Genomic DNA, 18,577 nt, shown 5'->3' on the forward strand with positions numbered 1-18,577 from the left:
GATACATTTCAGAATTCTCAAAAATATGTTTATGAATCTAGCTCCGTTTTATAGGCTCCTCACTACGAGACTAAGCTAATTTGCCAACGCTAAAATCAATGTCTATATATATTTTCTAGCAAGCTAGCTTCAATACTTTTTTCTGACATGCCGAAAATGCAGCCTTGTTGATAAAATGTGACACTTCGCGGCCACCGGAGTTTGACATGTGACTACAGTTTGCATTGAATTGTGGGTCGTATCAACCCCGCAAGTGACCAAAGTGGTGTACTCGCTCCTTTGGGCTAAATCGAGGGCCGGGGGGGCAACGTTAGTGAATTGGACCTCCAGTTAAGATAGCAATCAAACTGCATCTGGTTTCGAAGGGAATTCCCCTGAGGGAAAGTCACTGGCGCAAGGGGTGAGGGGGTAAAAATAACGTGTTTGGACTGAAGCCAATAACCATTAGACATCACAATAGATGCTCCATGAGATCTGAACACTTAACACAGCCCAAATCCACCACTGAACATTTTCACAGGCATACTGGATGGGCACTAGAGTGGAAGGGCTAAGCATAGCTCTATAGTTACAATAATAATAAATGCCTCCTAGCAGACACTTTCATCCAACTTACAGTTCAGTAAGTGCATACATAATTAGCATGTCTATGTGATCTGAGTGGGACGTGAACCCACGACCTTGGCATCGCTAGCGCTGCGTTCTTAAAAACCGAGCCACAGAGGACCACAGCTACAAATAGCTAATGCTTTGGTAAGATTTCATCATAGTATTAATATAACACAATTATCTTGATCTGAGCAAACAATCCGTGTTAAATTGCTAATAAAAACAGATACGGTAGGAGATGTGTATGTGGGTGGCATGCCATGGAGATAAACTAAGCTGGCTGCTGAAGTGGATATATTATTACATCAAGCAAATGGGTGAGCAATCCAGACGTAGGTGGGTGAATGCATAGTTCATTAACCTTGCTCTAATTGCTATTTCCTTTTTCTTTTTGGCATGAGGGATATAATGAATCTGTTGGATGGTTGCTGATGTAATCAGTGTGCGCCTGCAGTGCCGGGCTGATGAAGTGATTACGGAGGGGCTGTGATGTGTAACCAGGGATGGAGTGGTAGAAAAATAAGTGGGTAAACGAGTGATGTGTAACGTAAACGCAAACGCAAACAACGTTAATTTTGTGTAATAGGTGTGTAAACGCTACTCCTCTCCACAACATTCCTGTTACTGTGGTTCAGTAGGCACAAAACGGATGCTACGGTGTGCTCTAATGAACGGGACCCCTGTGTGTAACTGTCAGACAGACAGACCGACAGACAGACAGACGACAGGGCTCTTACGCGGGCACGGCCTCTCTGATCTTGCTGTCAGTGATCTCCTTGTAGATGGCTGCAGACATGACCTCCTCCAGGGGACACATGTAGCCGTACTCCTCACAGCCGTGCTCCTGCACCAGAGGGTCCATCCTGTGGGGGTCAAACATGATGTTGTTGGGCGTCACCAGCAACACCCCGCTCACCGCACCCTGGGGGGGAAGAGAGACAGATGGAGAGAGAGAGAGAGGGAGGGAGGGAGAGGGAGAGAGAGGGAGGGAGGGAGAGGGGAAGAGAGAGAGGGAGGGAGGGAGAGGGGAAGAAAGAGAGAAAGCGAGGAGAGAGAGAAAGAGCGCGAGAAGAGAGAGAGAGAGAGAGAGAGAGAGAGAGAGAGGGTTAGACGGAGTAATATAGCTAGAGCATGAAAAAGCTGGCAGTGAAAGAAATGTGTCAGCCATTTAGTGGAGGAGATATATTACCTTGCCAGCATAAATAAACAAAATGGCTGTACTGTACTGCAGGTATACAAAAGCAACTGAAGGATATTGACTATGAACAGGAAGCTCCAATACTGACCTCCCTGTGGGGGGGGGGAAGCTGCAAAGCTTTGATTTAGACTGAATGGATCAATATTGGTTTCATTTTGTTCAATAGCATGGATCTGAGCTATTAGAGGTGGATGTTGGCTGGCGGAGGGCCAGCATTCCTGAAAGTCCTCTGAACTTCTCCATGCGCTTACCTTATAATACTGTACTTATTTTATATATAGAATATACTATATATACTGTATAGTACTGTAATATATATGAATATACATGATATGTACCTTGCCGTCTGTGATGTACTTGCAGTTGATTTTGAGGAACTTCTCTGTCAGGGCCTCTTCCTCCTCGGAGGTGGACGACACTACACGGGCCTGGCGGAGTGCTGAGAACACCGGAGCATGGTGATGGTGAGCCTCTGGCCTGGGAGCGCCATCGGATTCCTAGAGGGGTGGCCATTTTGAATAACAGGAGAGGAGGGAGAAGTAAAGGGTGGACAAGAATGAACACATTTATAATTTAGTGATATGTTAAAAAACAGTTAGTTATAGCTTTAGATTATCCTCCAAGTCATATAGAATAGATCAAGTCAATAGAACAGTATCAACAGCAGCGTATCAATTCAACAACACTCAACGCTCAAACAACATTGAGTTGAATGTAATCAATATAAGCAATCTTAGATTTCAGTAACAAACTTCTTGCACACATCACATACCATAGAAATAAAATGAATAGAAAGGTAATCTCATTCAAGTCAATGATGGCATAATGGGTGCACTGGCAGCCATTTTGAGTGGCAGCCATTTTGAGTGGCAGCCATGGCAGGAAGTAAAAGCAGGAAGTATACCCTTCAATCTGTGATGGGATTTGTTGAGTCAACTCAACTGACATTACAAAAAAAGACATTCCATTGAAGTTAGCATCATTTGAATGAACATTCTACATTACTGTGGCAATCTAGCATCAGTTTATAAAGAATTTGAAAATACCATGAAGATTATTGCTTCACAATATCTGGCAGCGATTGGGAATGTACGTACCCATGAGTTTACCAGTCAAATGTCCAGGGTAAGAGCTTTCAAGCTGTTCTATTCATTCTATTTCTATGTCACATACTCAAGCGACATGTTACATTGCATGTAACCTGATTATATAACAAGTGATAATAATGAAGAAGGAGTTGACAAAATCAGACCTAAGTTTGTCTCCCTACATCAAACCAATCAGCCAGGGAATCTAAATATACAGTGGAGTATAGTTAGTCTACATGTAGAAATGTTTTCTGCACTGCTAGCCAATCAGGTTAACAAACAGACAGAGACAGAAAAACACATATACACTACATGACCAAAGTATGTGCACATCTGCTCGTCGAACATCTCATTCCAAAATCATGGGCATTAATATGGAGTTGGTCCACCCGTTGCTGCTATAACAGCCTCCACTCTTCTGAGAAGACTTTCCACTAGACGTTGGAACATTGCTACGGGGATTTGCTTCCATTCAGTCAAGAGTATTAGTGAGGTTGGGCAGTGATGTTGAGCGATTAGGCCTGGCTTGCAGTCGGCGTTCCTATTCATCCCAAAGGTGTTAGATGGGGTTGAGGTCAGGGCTCTGTGCAGGCCAGTCAAGTTCTTCCAAATCGATCTCGACAAACCATTTCTGTATGGACCTTGCTTTGCGCACAGGGGCATTGTTGTGCTGAAACAGGAAAGGGGCTTCCCCAAACTTTTGCCACAAAGTTGAAAGCCCAGAATCGTCTAGAATGTAATTGTATTCTGTAGCGTTAAGATTTCCTTTCACTGGAACTAAGGGGTGTAGCCCAAACCATGAAAAACAGCTCCAGACCATTATTCCTCCTCCACCAAACTTTACAGTTGGCACTACGCATTTGGGCAGGTAGCATTCCAAATCCAGATAAATCTGTTGGACTGCCAAATGGTGAAGCGTGATTCATCACTCCAGAGCTGTACACTACTCCAGCCGATGCTTGGCATTGCGAATGGTGATCTAGGCTTGTGTGCGACTGCTTAGCCATGGAAACCCATTTCATGAAGCTCCCAACGAACAGTTCTTGTGCTGACGTTGCTACGCGCTTCAGCACTCGGCTGTCCCGTTCTGTGAGCTTGTGTGACCTACCACTTCGCAGCTGAGTCGTTGTTGCTCCTAGACGTTTCCACTTCACAATAACAGCACTTACAGTTGACCAGGGCAGCTATAGCAGGGCAGAAATTTGACAAACTTGTTGGAAAGGTGGCATCCTATGACAGTGCCACGTTGAAAGTCACTGAGCTCTTCAGTAAGGCCATTCTACTGCCAATGTTTGTCTATGGAGATTGCATGGCTGTGTGCTCGATTTTATACACCTGTCAGCAATGGTTGTGGCTGAAATAGCCGAATCCACTAATTTGAAGGGGTGTCCACATACTTTTGTATATATAGTGTATGTCTCCCTACATCAAACCAATCAGCCAGAGTATCTAAATATGCAGTATAGCCAGTGAATGGTCATTTGTAACAATGTAGCAATGTTTCTGCACTGCTAGCCAATCAGGTCAACAAACACACAGAGACAGAGAGAGACATGTATGTCTAATCACATACATTAGTAAATGAAGGCACTTCCTGTAGTCTGAAGTTCATAATGGCAATTAGCTAGAAAAATATATCTATATGAGGCTGAAGCGTTCATCTTAATGGTGGTTCGCTATTTGATGCTTGATTAGTTTAATTAATAGAAACAGAATGAGAAGTGCACATGAAGACTATTTAAATACAGCTGTTATTCCTCCATCAACATACATCATACACTTCGTCATGCAAGTGTGTGTATATCAGTAGACTGATTATTCTTCCTGTACTGAAATGTTAACTGAACTCCAGCACTGCCGATGTACGGAACGTACACTGAGAAATGAACACTCACCCAGTCTCATGGAACATGAAACGGAGATATCAGGCAGACATGACCTAACTACAGATGTGTGTGCGTGTCTGTCAGCAGTCTGTCTGTGTTATTGGTCATATCAGCTTCATGTAACCCAGTAATAGACTCAGGGTAAACCCATGCTCCTGACCCAGCCCAATCCCTGGGCCATATGGGCCACGACGACAGCAAAGACCCTGTTTAACCTTGTTCACTCAACAAACAGACAGTGTTACTGTTCTTATGACAAGTAGAGATAGAGATTGAAGTTTTACGATGTGTTATTATGTACAGATCCAGTTTCTCCAGTAGTATCTGCTGCATCTCACGTGGAGGACTCAGGGCTGTGACGGTCATGGAAATATTTGTTTTGCTTTTCAGACACACCTTTTCTCCTTTCTTCAGCTCCTGACTGCATGTGCTGCCATAGAAATAGAACGGGCTTCCCCATTCAAGTCAATGATGGCATAATGGGTGAACTGGCGCCCATTTTGAGTGTACCCATAGGAGCAAAGCAGGAAGTAAAAACGGGAAGTGTACAAATCAATATGTGCTATGATTTGTTGATTCAACTCAACTTACATTGCAAAAAATACATTCCATTGCATGAGCCACATCAGTTAACATCATTTGAATGAACATTCTACATTACCACAAAAATTATAATAACAGGCAGCCGTTACCAGGCAGCCATTGCGAGTGTACCCATGAGTTTACCAGTCAAATTGCCAGGGTTAGAGGTTCCAAGCCCATTCTATTCATCGTTTGCTACACCTTGCTTGTTTCAGCAGGGGGCACAAAGTTTCATCACGTTGTTAAGAGCCCATGTTATCACAGAAACTGAATTCAACCGCATAAACGCCTGGCCATCAAGCCTTCAGTCAGCTGTTCAAAAAAAAGGAGGGAAGAAAATGCAGGTCATTTTATTTATGACGGTCTTTATCCATAAACGTTTGTGCCAACCCTACTAGTCATTTCTAGGCACTGTCTGTCAGATGTACTCCAGCTCCTCCAGTGTAAACAATGATAATGATTTATCCACAGATGGGGCATCTGCTGCCTGCAAACACCATACATCGTGGGACTGGTCTTTGTGAGTGAGGCCACATGGCCTGCTACTGTGCCAGGCTGTGTGACTGGCTGCAGAGCCAGACGGAGGGCTGGAGAGATGGAGGGATAGGGAGGGTGTGGGAACAGGAGCCAGGCGGAGGGATGGATGGAGGGATAGTGAGGGTGTGGGAACAAGAAGATGGAGGGATAGAAGGTTGGAAGGATGAAGGGATAGGGAAGGAGGGTGTGGGAACATGGCACAGACAGAGAGATGAAGAGTAGACGTGCAGGTCTGCTGTGTGTGAGACACCAAACCCACAGCTGTCTGCTGGCCTCTTGACACCCTCCCACACCTCTCCTGTCTCTGTCTCTCTGGGAGCACCAGCCCACGACTACTGACCCACCGGCACACTACTAGCAACACACACGCACACACACACTGGCAGCTCATGTGGCTGAGGGGGCAGCTCAACATGCTAGACAAAAAAACTACTGGCTGGGATTCTAACCCGGGCACTCTGGCACACAACAAGACTGTGTTAGCCCTTTGAGCTAAAACCTAGGCCTTCACTGAACCACCACTGTTACAGGAACATTATACATCAGTAGGAAAGAGAACATGACACTTGAGTGGTGCTCTCCTTGGTCGGTCACTGTCAGTGATCAGTGATCATCCACTTCAGATGGATATCTACAGTGCTTCACCCCTCCTCTCTTCACTGGCACATTCACTTCCTAGTGACTCATGCTCCAGTCCTCTCTGTTCTGCTGCAGTAATACTACAGCAACATGACAAGAGGTATTCACAGCCTCCAATAACACACAGCTCTAGGCCGCATCCCAAATGGCACCATATTCCCCTATATGGTACGCTAGTTTCGACCAGGGCTCATAGGGCTCTGATCAAAAGTAGTACACAATATAGGGAATAGGGTGCCATTTGGGACACAAACTAACTGTCCCCCAGCAGCACATAGCTGACAACAGAAATCCGAACACTGGCCTGGTTTAAAATAAACAGTCCTAACATGTCCTTCTTCCTCTCTTAGACAACATCCTCCATCCCCCTATCATCACAGGAGAGGAGGCAGATCACAGGAAGGAAGTGGTGGTGTGTGTGTGTGTGTGAGTGTGTGTGGTGGTCTAACGCAACACTGTGACCCTCCCACTCTGCCCTATCATTCGTATGAGAGATACTCTTTAACAGTGTTCCAGTCTCTATCTGTCATCATGGTGTTGTTCATACCACAAACCAGCATTAGGCCAAGTATGCATAATATACGGTTTCCCTCAGGTACTTGGACAGCGGTCATATACACTGAGGATTGTATGTTTCATGTGTTAGCCTGATCAGGATTCTAATTCAGGGCTAGGGGTTGGGGGAATGGGCACCCCATAACACATCAGAGTCTGTCCATAAGAACTTAAATACCAATGTGAACCCAACAATTGTCAAAGATATTGACGCGTGTGTGTCTCTGTGAGAGGTGTACACTGGCCGACCGGAGAGTGAGAGAGGCTAAAGATGGAGCAATGGAGAGAGGGAGGGATGGGATGGTGTTATCACATGGTGCTTTGATCCCAAAGGCTATGGGAAATCAATCCAGTCTAGAGCTGCTTGCTAGGTGGAAGGAATAAAGCTGACCTTGATATAATGCTATGGATATTGCATCCATCCATTGAGCTGCTGCTGTTTGCTTTGTCAAGGGTGCATCCCAAATGGCACCCTATTCCCTTTAAAGTGCACTACTTTTGACCAGGGCCTTGATCAAAATTTGTGCACTATAACAGGAATAGGGTGCCACTTGGGACGTGCCCATAGTAGCACAATCCCTCTAATAATATATATATATATGTGATGGTTGTTTTTTCCCACTTAGTAAGCCTATATTGCAGGGATCATCAAAAAAAATGATTGAGCGGATGGTCGGGGTGCAGGAACATAATAAAACTTGTATTTTTAGATTGCAAATTGACTTCAAGAAGCAAAAGAATATATAAGATTTGACAAAAACATAATAATTTCAAACCTTGATTACATTTGGGGACATTGCCTTACATAGGGTGCCGCCTTTCGGGTAGGAAGTTAAAACGGGTGTCCTGACTCTGTGGTCATTCAAAATCGCATGGAACTTATTGTAAGAGTGGGGGTGTTCACCCGGTGTCATGGCTAAATTCCCAACCTGGACTTTGAATGCACAGAGATACTGTGATGAGATCCTGAGGCCCATTGTCGTGCCATTCATCCGCCGCCATCACCTCATGTTTCAGCATGGTAATGCACTTCATGGAAGCTGTAAATGTCCCAGTTTTTCATTGGCCTGCATACTCACCAGACATGTCATCCATTGAGCATGTTTGGGATGCTCTGGATTGACATGTATGACAGCGTGTTCCAGTTCCAGCCAATATCCAGCAACTTCGCATTCAAGAGGAGTGGGACAACATTCCACAGGCCACGATCAACAGCCTGGTCAACTCTTTGCGAAGGAGATGTGTCGCACTACATGAGACAAATGGTGCTCACACCAGATGCTTTCTACATTGTAGAATAATAGTGAAGACATTAAAACTATGAAATAACACATATGGAATCATGTAGTAACAAAAAAAGTGAGATTTTTCAAAGTATCCACCCTTTGCCTTGATGACAGCTTTGCACACTCTTGGCATTCTCTCAACCAGCTTCACCTGGAATACTTTTCCAACAGTCTTGAAGAAGTTCCCACATATGCTGAGCACTTGTTGGCTGCTTTTCCTTCACTCTGTGATTCAACTCTTCCCAAACTATCTCAATTAGGTTGAGGTTGGGTGATTGTGGAGGCCAACAAGTGAAAGCACCGCCAGCATTCAAAAGTGACCAAAACATCAGCCAGGAAGCATAGGAACTGAGAAGTGGTCTGTGGTCACCACCTGTAGAATCAATCCTTTATTGGGGGTGTCTTGCTAATTGCCTATAATTTCCACCTTTTGTCTATTCCATTTGCACAACAGCATGTGAAATTTATTGTCAATCAGTGTTGCTTCCTAAGTGGACAGTTTGATTTCACAGAAGTGTGATTGACTTGGAGTTACATTGTGTTGTTTAAGTGTTCCCTTTATTTTTTTGAGCAGTGTATATATATTTTGCTCAGAAAAATTGGGAGGGTGGCAAAAAAAACACATCCAGGCCAAAACTACCTGCTAGTTGGGGAACCCTGCTATAATGATTCATGAGCATCTTTAGGAAGACCGAGGGACTCTTTTAGCCAAATGTTTGACCCCATATATTAACACTCCACAACATCCAGTGCCATTTACACTACAATAAAACATAACAGAATAGAATGACTAGTGACTAGGACAAGGAATTAATTCCTTCCCAGACCCCTTCAGGACAAACCATCTGCCTGCCTGAGCTTCCGTCCTGTACTGTATGGCCTTGCAGACAGGCTGTAATGTAGACTAAACATCAAAGGCAGAGAGAGAGTAGAAGGCTAGAAGTGGAATACTGTGGAAAATTTAACCACAGCTCCCCCATGTGGACATGTACATGTTCTGCAACCATGAGCAGAACAAACATATACTGTAAATTCATGAGATGCATCTTTTGAATCTTTCATCCTGATTCCCCTATAGAGACAGGAGGATGTTGGCAAGGTGGCAGAGTAGAGGTGAAACAGCAAGGTCCGGGCTGGGTTACCTGAGCAGCTGTAGTTTGGCACCAGCCCATTGGACACCAGCCACCCTGCAGCAGGCTAGGCAGGTAATTTACACTAGTCCTACTTTCCCTGGCCCTAAAGATAGTGGCCTACTCTGTTCTGTGCAACAGAAGGAAGGAAGTGAGGGTGCCAGGACACAACAGAATAGGATAGGACAGGGAGAGGGAGAGAGGTCAGGAGGACAGTGAGCTAGGCTGGCTACGGTCACAGCATGAGATTCAAATGCCAGCACAATGGCTAGCCAGCCATGACATCTCATGCCTGCCAGACATTACAGCCTGTGGAGCCTGCTAAGGGGAGGACGGCTCATAATAACGTCTGGAACGTCGCGAATGGATTGGCATCAAACCGTGTGTTTGATACCATTCCACCCAATCCACACCAGCCATTACCACGAGCCCGTCCTCCCTAATTAAGGTGCCACCGACCTCCTGTGTGTGTGGCCACAAAAAGGGTTTTATAATTAAAAGAGCATTGAGGTTTAGAAAAAGCATTGTTCAGGTTATTAAGGTCCTTCCTCCTCTACCTTGTAAACCATACTGGATCTTTACTCCACGTCCTGTTGAGGTGATTTACACTCCCCTGTCTGTCCTAGAAACACATCATGCTTCCTCTCTCTGGAATAACTGCTGTACGCGTTCCAAATGGGACCCTATTCCCTATGTAGTGCACTACTTTTTACCAGGGCCCATAGCGCCTGGTCAAAAGCATTGCACTACATAGGGCATAGGGTGCTATTTGGGACATGCAGGCTGTCTCGCTGGTCATCTGAGAGAACGAGCTCCGTTCATTAGTTTCTCTAAATATCAGACAGAGCATCACACTAAAAAGCTTAATTTCTCCACAGTCACACACAGCCCTTCTCCCTCAGATCCTCGTCCTCCGCTGAGAGCCAAGAAATAGGCTCCTGTTCTTACAGGCATGACCTAAATAGATAAGCTAAATAAACTAATGATGGGATCCTTCTTCAGCCTGAGCAGTGTTGAATTTATGCAGCTAGTTTGGAAAGGCAGCAGTAGCAGAGGAACCCATTTTCTGATAACATTCTGACAAAACAGTGCCTTGTCGCCATGGAGACCACCTGGGACAAACAGTCATATTTCATTGGGGGTCAGAAGGTTCCTGTGTGTTTAATGATTGGCTCGTTTGGTGCTGGGTGGAGAGGGCAATCTATGGAGCAGGAGGGTGACACTCCTGACCTGGTCTGAGAACAATGGAACATGTCAGCTTCCAGTATTCCATTACAGAGGACTAGATAGGCCTGATTCCAGACCTGCTAGAACCAACCATACTTAAGGGCATTTTCCCAAGCTATACTGCACTGACATGGTTACAGATCCACCATAGTTGCTGGAACAGTGAAAACCTGCAGATATTTAATCCCCTGTCCCTCCCTTGGATCACACTCAACTAACACATTATTCCCTCTTATATACTGAGGTTGTCAACAAGACCGTTCAGTAAATAACAAACTAACTTTATTGGCTACATGCTTCTTTAAATGGAGACTAAATGGAACAGTAAAAGCAGTGGCATTTCAGCTATCACCGCCCCAGAGCAGAATTGTGTGAGGGAAGTTAACCTAACATCAATGTAACTATTGCTTAATGGGCAGAACAAAGAGCCATTCTATTACCTGGAGCCAGAGCCATACGTCAAGTCTGTATACTGTAGGTCAGCAAACAATGGAGAATTAGTACATTACAGGTTTATTCTGCTCATAAAACATAATGCATCACTTATTGTCTGGCCTGTCCCCGATTGTCTGGATAGTATGAGAGTTGGCCCTTCACATTTTAAATCGGATTTGTGATAGATGTTTATGCAGGATTTGTGATAAAGCCTTCTATCTCACTCTATGATAGGTGTTGTACGTATGTGTGAGTGCTTGAGAGCAGACGCATGGTGAAGGGAGAATGCCAACGCGTTCATTGCGAGTGCATGTGTGAATGCCAACATACCGTCACCTTCTCTAAGTCAGCGTCTGAGGAGGTGGGAGACAGAGGGCTGATGGGGCTAAGGGAAGGGGAGCTCCCCACACTGGATATGTGCTCAGGATCAGGAACGTACAGAACCTGCAAACACAATCCATGTCTGGATTTAAACAGGCCGACACACAGAGAAAGGAACATACAGTTGAAGTTGGAAGTGTACATACACCTTAGCCAAATACATTTAAACTCAGTTTTTCACAATTCCTGATATTTAATCCCAGTAAAGATTCCCTGTCTTAGGTCAGTTAGGATCACCACTTTATTTTAAGAATGTGAAATGTCAGAATAATAGTAGAGAGAATGATTTATTTCAGCTTTTACATATTTCATCACATTCCCAGTGGGTCAGAAGTTTACATACACTCAATTAGTATTTGGTAGCATTGCCTTTAAATTGTTTAACTTGGGTCAAACATTTCGGGTAGCCTTCCACAAGCTTCCCACAATAAGTTGGGTGAATTTTGGCCCATTCCACCTGACTGAGCTGGTGTAACTGAGCCAGGTTTGTAGGCCTCCTTGCTCGCACACGCTTTTTCAGTTTTCTATCGGATTGCTTTGTGGATGGCCACTCCAATACCTTGACTTTGTTGTCCTTAAGCCATTTTGCCACAACTTTGGAAGTATGCTTGGGGTATTTGTCCAATTGAAAGACCCATTTGCAACCAAGTTTTAACTCCCTGACTGATGACTTGAGATGTTGCTTCAATATATCCACATAATTTTCCTTCTCATGATGCCATCTATTTTGTGAAGTGCACCAGTCCCTCCTGCAGCAAAGCACCCCCACAACATGATACTGCCACCCCCGTGCTTCACGGTTGGGATGGTGTTCTTCGGCTTGCAAGCCTCCCCCTTTTCCTCCAAACATAACGATGGGCATTATGGCCAAACAGTTCTATTTTTGTTTCATCAGACCGGAGGACATTTCTCCAAAAGAAGTACGATCTTTGTCCCCATGTGCAGTTGCAAACCGTAGTCTGGCTTTTTTATGGCGGTTTTGGAGCAGTGGCTTCTTCCTTGCTGAGCGGCCTTTCGGGTTATGTCGATATAGGACTCGTTTTACTGTGGATATAGATACTTTTGTGCCTGTTTCCTCCAGCATCTTCACAAGGCCCTTTGCTGTTGTTCTGGGATTGATTTGACTTTTTGCACCAAAGTACGTTCATCTCTAGGAGACAGAACGCATCTCCTTCCTGAGCAGTATGACGGCTGTGTGGTCCCATGGTGTTTATACTTGCGTGCTATTGTTTGTACAGATGAACGTGTTACCTTCAGGTGTTTAGAAATTGCTCCCAAGGATGAACCAGACTTGTGGAGGTCTACACATTATTTTCTGAGGTCTTGGCTGATTTCTTTTGATTTTCCCATGATGTCAAGTAAGGAGGCACTGAGTTTGAAGGTAGGCCTTGAAATACATCCACAGGTACACCTCCAATTGACTCAAATGATGTCAACTAGCCTATCAGAAGCTTCTAAAGCCATTACATAATTTTCTGGAATTTCCAAAGCTGTTTAAAGGCACAGTCAACTTAGTGTATGTAAACTTCTGACCCACTGGAATTGTGATACAGTGAATTATAAGGGAAATAATCTGTAAACAATTGTTGGAAAAACGACTTGTGTCATGCACAAAGTAGATGTCCTAACCGACTTGCCAAAACTATAGTTTTTCACAAGAAATTTGTGGAGTGGTTGAAAAACAAGTTTCATTGACTCCAACCTAAGTGTATGTAAACTTTCGACTTCAACTGTACATGCAAAGACAGACGTGACTATGAAAATATGTTTTCAGCATGATTTATGACATCCCAAGATGGACAAACAACAAAAAGTGAAAGCACACATTTTCTGTCCTAAAACCATTAGATATAATATATCTCACACTGTGTCTGATGTTTTTAAGAGTTCATAATGATATGACTAAGTCATCATAGGATATGTTGAATATAGTTATTGTCCTGTGAGTGTGTCTGTTGTTCAAGCAGTAGATTAGCATGTGTTGTTGGCGTTAAGGATCTTGAGAGGCCCTACTTGTGTCTCCTTGTCCCCATGCAAGCAGGGCCAGACAGTTAAGTGGTGGTGAGTGTCTGACTGAATAGGCCCAGTGTGACGCCATGGCAGGCTAATGCTAACAAGTGTAGCCAGGGACAGAACTGGAGTTTTTCTAGTTCCAGTGTGTGTGTGTGTGTGTGTGTGTGTGATAATACTGGTGGAGCTAGGGCAGTGTTTGGTCATGGAACCCAGTAGAGATGCTGAGAGCCCTCCAGAGCTGGCTGGCTGGTTGGAAACAACATCAACAAACCTGCATTGTGCATCATGTTGCTGAGAGCTGCTACTAACTCTGACTATCAATGTGATTGCAGACTCCCTGGCTTGACTCTCCATTTAAGTAGATTCGAGTGGCTCTGGTTCTGACGCCAGGAAAATACCAACTTTGGCTGTTTGTCATGTTTTAGGGTGCTACTTGGCCTCAGTCTGAGAGTTCAATAGGACAAAACCAAAAGAGGGAGACATTGAGCCCAGCGAAATGGCTTTATCAGGGTTCTGCTCTGTAGCTACGGAACGAAACAATCCAAAACTAAGTAAAAGTGGGAGGTACTATCTGAACTTTGTCCAATAAGACATGCTTGTTTTTTGTTTTCCGTTGTCAAACGTTTTACTCCTAATGAACAGGACCCATGAAGTTGTACCTTTTTAATGGTATTGCCTGAGGACTGGAGGGATTTCAACACTCTGTTTCCCATGACACAGATGTCTTAGTGGAATAAACACACAGATTGTTTTAACTCTTGTGAGTGGTTAGTAGTGACACCAGTATATGCCATTGACAGAATCAGTGGGAAGAGAGAGCAGGGATGAGGAGTGGGTGAGTGTTAGTGGTTGTGGCATGGAGGATAGATGCAGTGAGAGAGACACACCAAGCATGAGTGTAGTAGATTGGTGTTTCCCAATCCATTCCTCAGGGAACTCCTCCAGGACTGTACATTTGTGTTACAGCCCAGTATTAGCACACCTGATTCAACCTAGTCAAGGGGTTTATGACTACAGTAGTTGACTATTTGAATAAGGCGTGTTAGTGTGAGGCTAGAACAAAAAGGTGCTGCCCAGGGGATCTCTGAAAGGAAGGGACTGGGAACCAGTGATGGGTGTACAGTAGATTGTGTTCACACCTGGCCAGGACAGACGGCTCTGGAGAACAGCTTGTTGAGCTGAACCAGCTCGTTGGGTGTGGTGTCAAACTTGAGCGCTATGTTGTTCAGTGTGTCCCGCGTCTCCACCTGGAGGACCACAAAACAGAAGAGAAGCACAGAATATCAAAACTCTTGTACTGTGCTGGCTGGTCCTCCTGGGTTAGACTGAGTCCCACATGAGAAGGAGAGAAACTCTGCTGTATTATCTTCTCTCAGAGATTAACATGGACTTTGTGTGTAGTAGTGTATTCAGACTGGCTTGGTGTAGTGCAGTAGGGTATTCAGTCTGGCTTGGTGTAGTGTAGTAGTGTATTCAGTCTGGCTTGGTGTAGTTCAGTAGTGTATTCAGTCTGGCTTGGTGTAGTTCAGTAGTGTATTCAGACTGGCTTGGTGTAGTTCAGTATTCTATTCAGACTGGCTTGGTGTAGTGTAGTAGTGTATTCAGACTGGTTTGGTGTAGTTCAGTAGTATATTCAGACTGGCTTGGTGTAGTTCAGTAGTCTATTCAGACTGGCTTGGTGTAGTGTAGTAGTGTATTCAGACTGGCTTGGTGTAGTTCAGTAGTGTATTCAGACTGGCTTGGTGTAGTTCAGTAGTGTATTCAGACTGGCTTGGTGTAGTGTAGTAGTGTATTCAGACTGGCTTGGTGTAGTTCAGTAGTGTATTCAGACTGGATTGGTGTAGTGTAGTAGTGTATTCAGACTGGCTTGGTGTAGTGTAGTAGTGTATTCAGACTGGCTTGGTGTAGTGTAGTAGTGTATTCAGACTGGCTTGGTGTAGTGTAGTAGTGTATTCAGACTGGCTTGGTGTAGTTCAGTAGTGTATTCAGACTGGATTGGTGTAGTTCAGTAGTGTATTCAGACTGGATTGGTGTAGTGTAGTAGTGTATTCAGACTGGCTTGGTGTAGTTCAGTAGTGTATTCAGACTGGCTTGGTGTAGTTCAGTAGTGTATTCAGACTGGCTTGGTGTAGTGTAGTAGTGTATTCAGACTGGCTTGGTGTAGTTCAGTAGTGTATTCAGACTGGATTGGTGTAGTGTAGTAGTGTATTCAGACTGGATTGGTGTAGTGTAGTAGTGTATTCAGACTCGCTTGGTGTAGTTCAGTAGTGTATTCAGACTGGCTTGGTGTAGTTCAGTAGTGTATTCAGAATGTGGTGTAGTTCAGTAGTCTATTCAGACTGGCTTGGTGTAGTTCAGTAGTCTATTCAGACTGGCTTGGTGTAGTTCAGTAGTCTATTCAGACTGGCTTGATGTAGTTCAGTAGTCTATTCAGACTGGCTTGGTGTAGTTCAGTAGTCTATTCAGACTGGCTTGGTGTAGTTCAGTAGTCTATTCAGACTGGCTTGGTGTAGTGTAGTAGTGTATTAGACTGGAGATGGTGGATGAGGGCTGTTCATTAAATAGCACCACTGACTACACTAACTGGAGGTAAGGAAGAGCATATGTTTACATGAATGTCAATATCAGCCTTGTTTCACCATATGACCTTACTCACATGATACCAACCCACCAGACAGACACCTGACGTTCACATTCAATCATCATCCAGTTTTGATTGACATCTTAGTATATTTGGCCCAGTGGATGAACAAACTTAGTAAAGGGGGACACAGGACGTAATTTACATACATTATACTATAGGCCTACAGCTTGTACAGTACTGTATGTGTGCTATTTCAATGTCTCTTAGAGGATGCAGACTGAGTGTCACAGATCTAACAGCCTGTGTGGGTTGACATTGAGGCAGACTGGCAACTATTCGATCTACTTCCTGTAGCCAGCTGTGTCCTTTAAAGTGCATTAGCCAGATTCTTCTGCTAGCTATATAACTGCACTACAGAGATATGTGTCTGAGCTGGTAAATAACTCACAAGTCCTGTGGGGTTCTGCCTACCAACTAACGATGACAGAGATGTCAAGAACTCATAGTTTGTGGGAGAGGGGGCTTGTGGGAGAGGCAGGAGAACAGAGCAGACGGTGTGTGTGCGCGCGTGTGTGTGTGTGTGTGTGTGTGTGTGTGTGTGTGTGTGTGTAAAAGCAGGGCTGCTGACAGTGACTCTGAGTTGTATAATGGTGGATCATGGTGCAGTCATGGGACTGGCTCAGTCAGGTGACTTCATAGGACAGAGGAAGGAAATAATTCATAACAACATGGAGGAATGTCATTGTCTGCTCTTCTACACTCGTAAGATAAACAACTTCTTCACAGACAGGAGGACAGTCTTGGGCCTAGACGGAAAGACAGAAAAACACACACACACGCCACGCACGCAACGCTCGCACACCATGTACACACGCACCCACACACACACAGTCATAAGCAATGCAAGCAGGTATTAACGTGTGAGTCAGACACACAACTCAACAGACACATTGGAAAATGAATAAAGCAGGAATATTGTGTCTGTGACAGTCACATATGACACCAACAGAATCATTTTCAAATGCTACAAACATAGAAGAAACAGAAGAATACAGAAATACAGAGAAATACAGAAGCTCAAATACAAAAACAAAAGTTCAGCCTTACAAGCAAACCACAACGGCCATGTTGCATGCACGAGCGTTGCAAAATAAATGTACACATACATGTGAACTAGCATCTGCCTAGCCAAGCGCTAAAATAGTACTTGGTTCTATTTGAGAGACTCCACGCTCTGCAAGTCCCATCCTTATTGGATATCAGTTATTGAAGGTCTATGCGCTGTCATCAACTCTAATTCGGCTGGAGACACAGAATATTCTCTTCCTAGTCCATTGTGGATTGATGCAGTTTATTCAATAGCATAAGCTAAAGTAATGAGTAATAGCAACAGTAAAGAAAAAACATCCAGTGTTTGATCAATATGTTTGGAGTGTTGACAGGCAACATTGTTGTAACTGACTTCAACATGCATCGCACTTCTCCTCAAATAAAAATTACTAGGCTCCCGTAATTTGAATATGTTTGGAGGAGCGCCTCTTTGGTAACCAGACAAGAGGTGCTCTTTGGAAATGGGGATGGATACAAGCCGAATGGAGTAGAGTAGCCTATGCACTGCAGATAGGCCTATGTGAATTGTGAATAATGCAAAAGCATGACAACAAAAGGAGACCATTTAGAAATATTTTATGGATAGCCTACTTGGCTAATGCATGGCCAGGATAAGAAAGGTAAGGTAGGTTAAAGGTAGCCTATAAGGGCTTGTTCTTTAGTCAAACAAAATGTAGAACAAGCTAATGTTCTAGTTCCGACCATGCAGTAATATCTAACAAGTAATCTAACAATACTCCCTGATCACCCACGAATGCATGGCCAAGTACAACTCCAACACCATCATTAAGTTTGCTGCCGACACAACAGTTGTAGGCCTGATCACTGACAACGATGAGACAACCTATAGGGAGGAGGTCAGAGACCTGGCAGTGTGGTGCCAGGACAACAACCTCTCCCCTCAACATGAGCAAGACAAAAGGAGATGATCGTGGACTACAGGAAAAAGAGGGTCAGACACGCCCCCATTCACATCGATGGGGCTGTAGTGGAGCAGGTCGAGAGTTTCAAGTTCCTTTGTGTCCACATCACCAACAAACTATCATGGTCCAAACACACCAAGAAAGTTGTGAAGAAGGCATGACAACGGCTTTTCCCCCTCAGGAGTCTGAAAAGATTTGGCATAGGTCCCCAGATCTTCAAAAGGTTCAACAGCTGCACCATCGAGAGCATCCTGACCGGTTGCATCACCACGTGGAACGGCAACTGCTACAGAGGGTAGTGTGTACAGCACAGTACATCAGTGGGGCCAAACTTCCTGCCATCCAGGACCTATATACTAGGCGGTGTCAGATGAAGGTCTGAAAAATTGTTGAA

General features: G+C 44.3%; 1 protein-coding gene across 6 annotated transcripts in view; it reads right to left on the reverse strand.

Moving 5' to 3' along the window:
* LOC129857379 (oxidation resistance protein 1-like) overlaps window positions 1–18,577 on the reverse strand; it is a 179,410-nt gene that overhangs the window by 17,722 nt on the left and 143,111 nt on the right. For 5 of the 6 annotated variants that reach the window (XM_055925578.1, XM_055925579.1, XM_055925576.1 and 2 more), the window contains 4 exons: window positions 14,706–14,813; window positions 11,503–11,616; window positions 2,146–2,304; window positions 1,347–1,531 (listed from right to left, as the gene is read on the reverse strand). In XM_055925578.1, the coding sequence (XP_055781553.1) occupies window positions 1,347–1,531; window positions 2,146–2,304; window positions 11,503–11,616; window positions 14,706–14,813 (566 nt within the window). The remainder of the gene's footprint in view (window positions 1–1,346; window positions 1,532–2,145; window positions 2,305–11,502; window positions 11,617–14,705; window positions 14,814–18,577) is intronic. The other variant, XM_055925581.1, reaches the window with a different exon arrangement.

Source organism: Salvelinus fontinalis, chromosome 6 (assembly GCF_029448725.1).
Source record: "Salvelinus fontinalis isolate EN_2023a chromosome 6, ASM2944872v1, whole genome shotgun sequence".
Classification (NCBI taxonomy): domain Eukaryota; kingdom Metazoa; phylum Chordata; class Actinopteri; order Salmoniformes; family Salmonidae; genus Salvelinus; species Salvelinus fontinalis.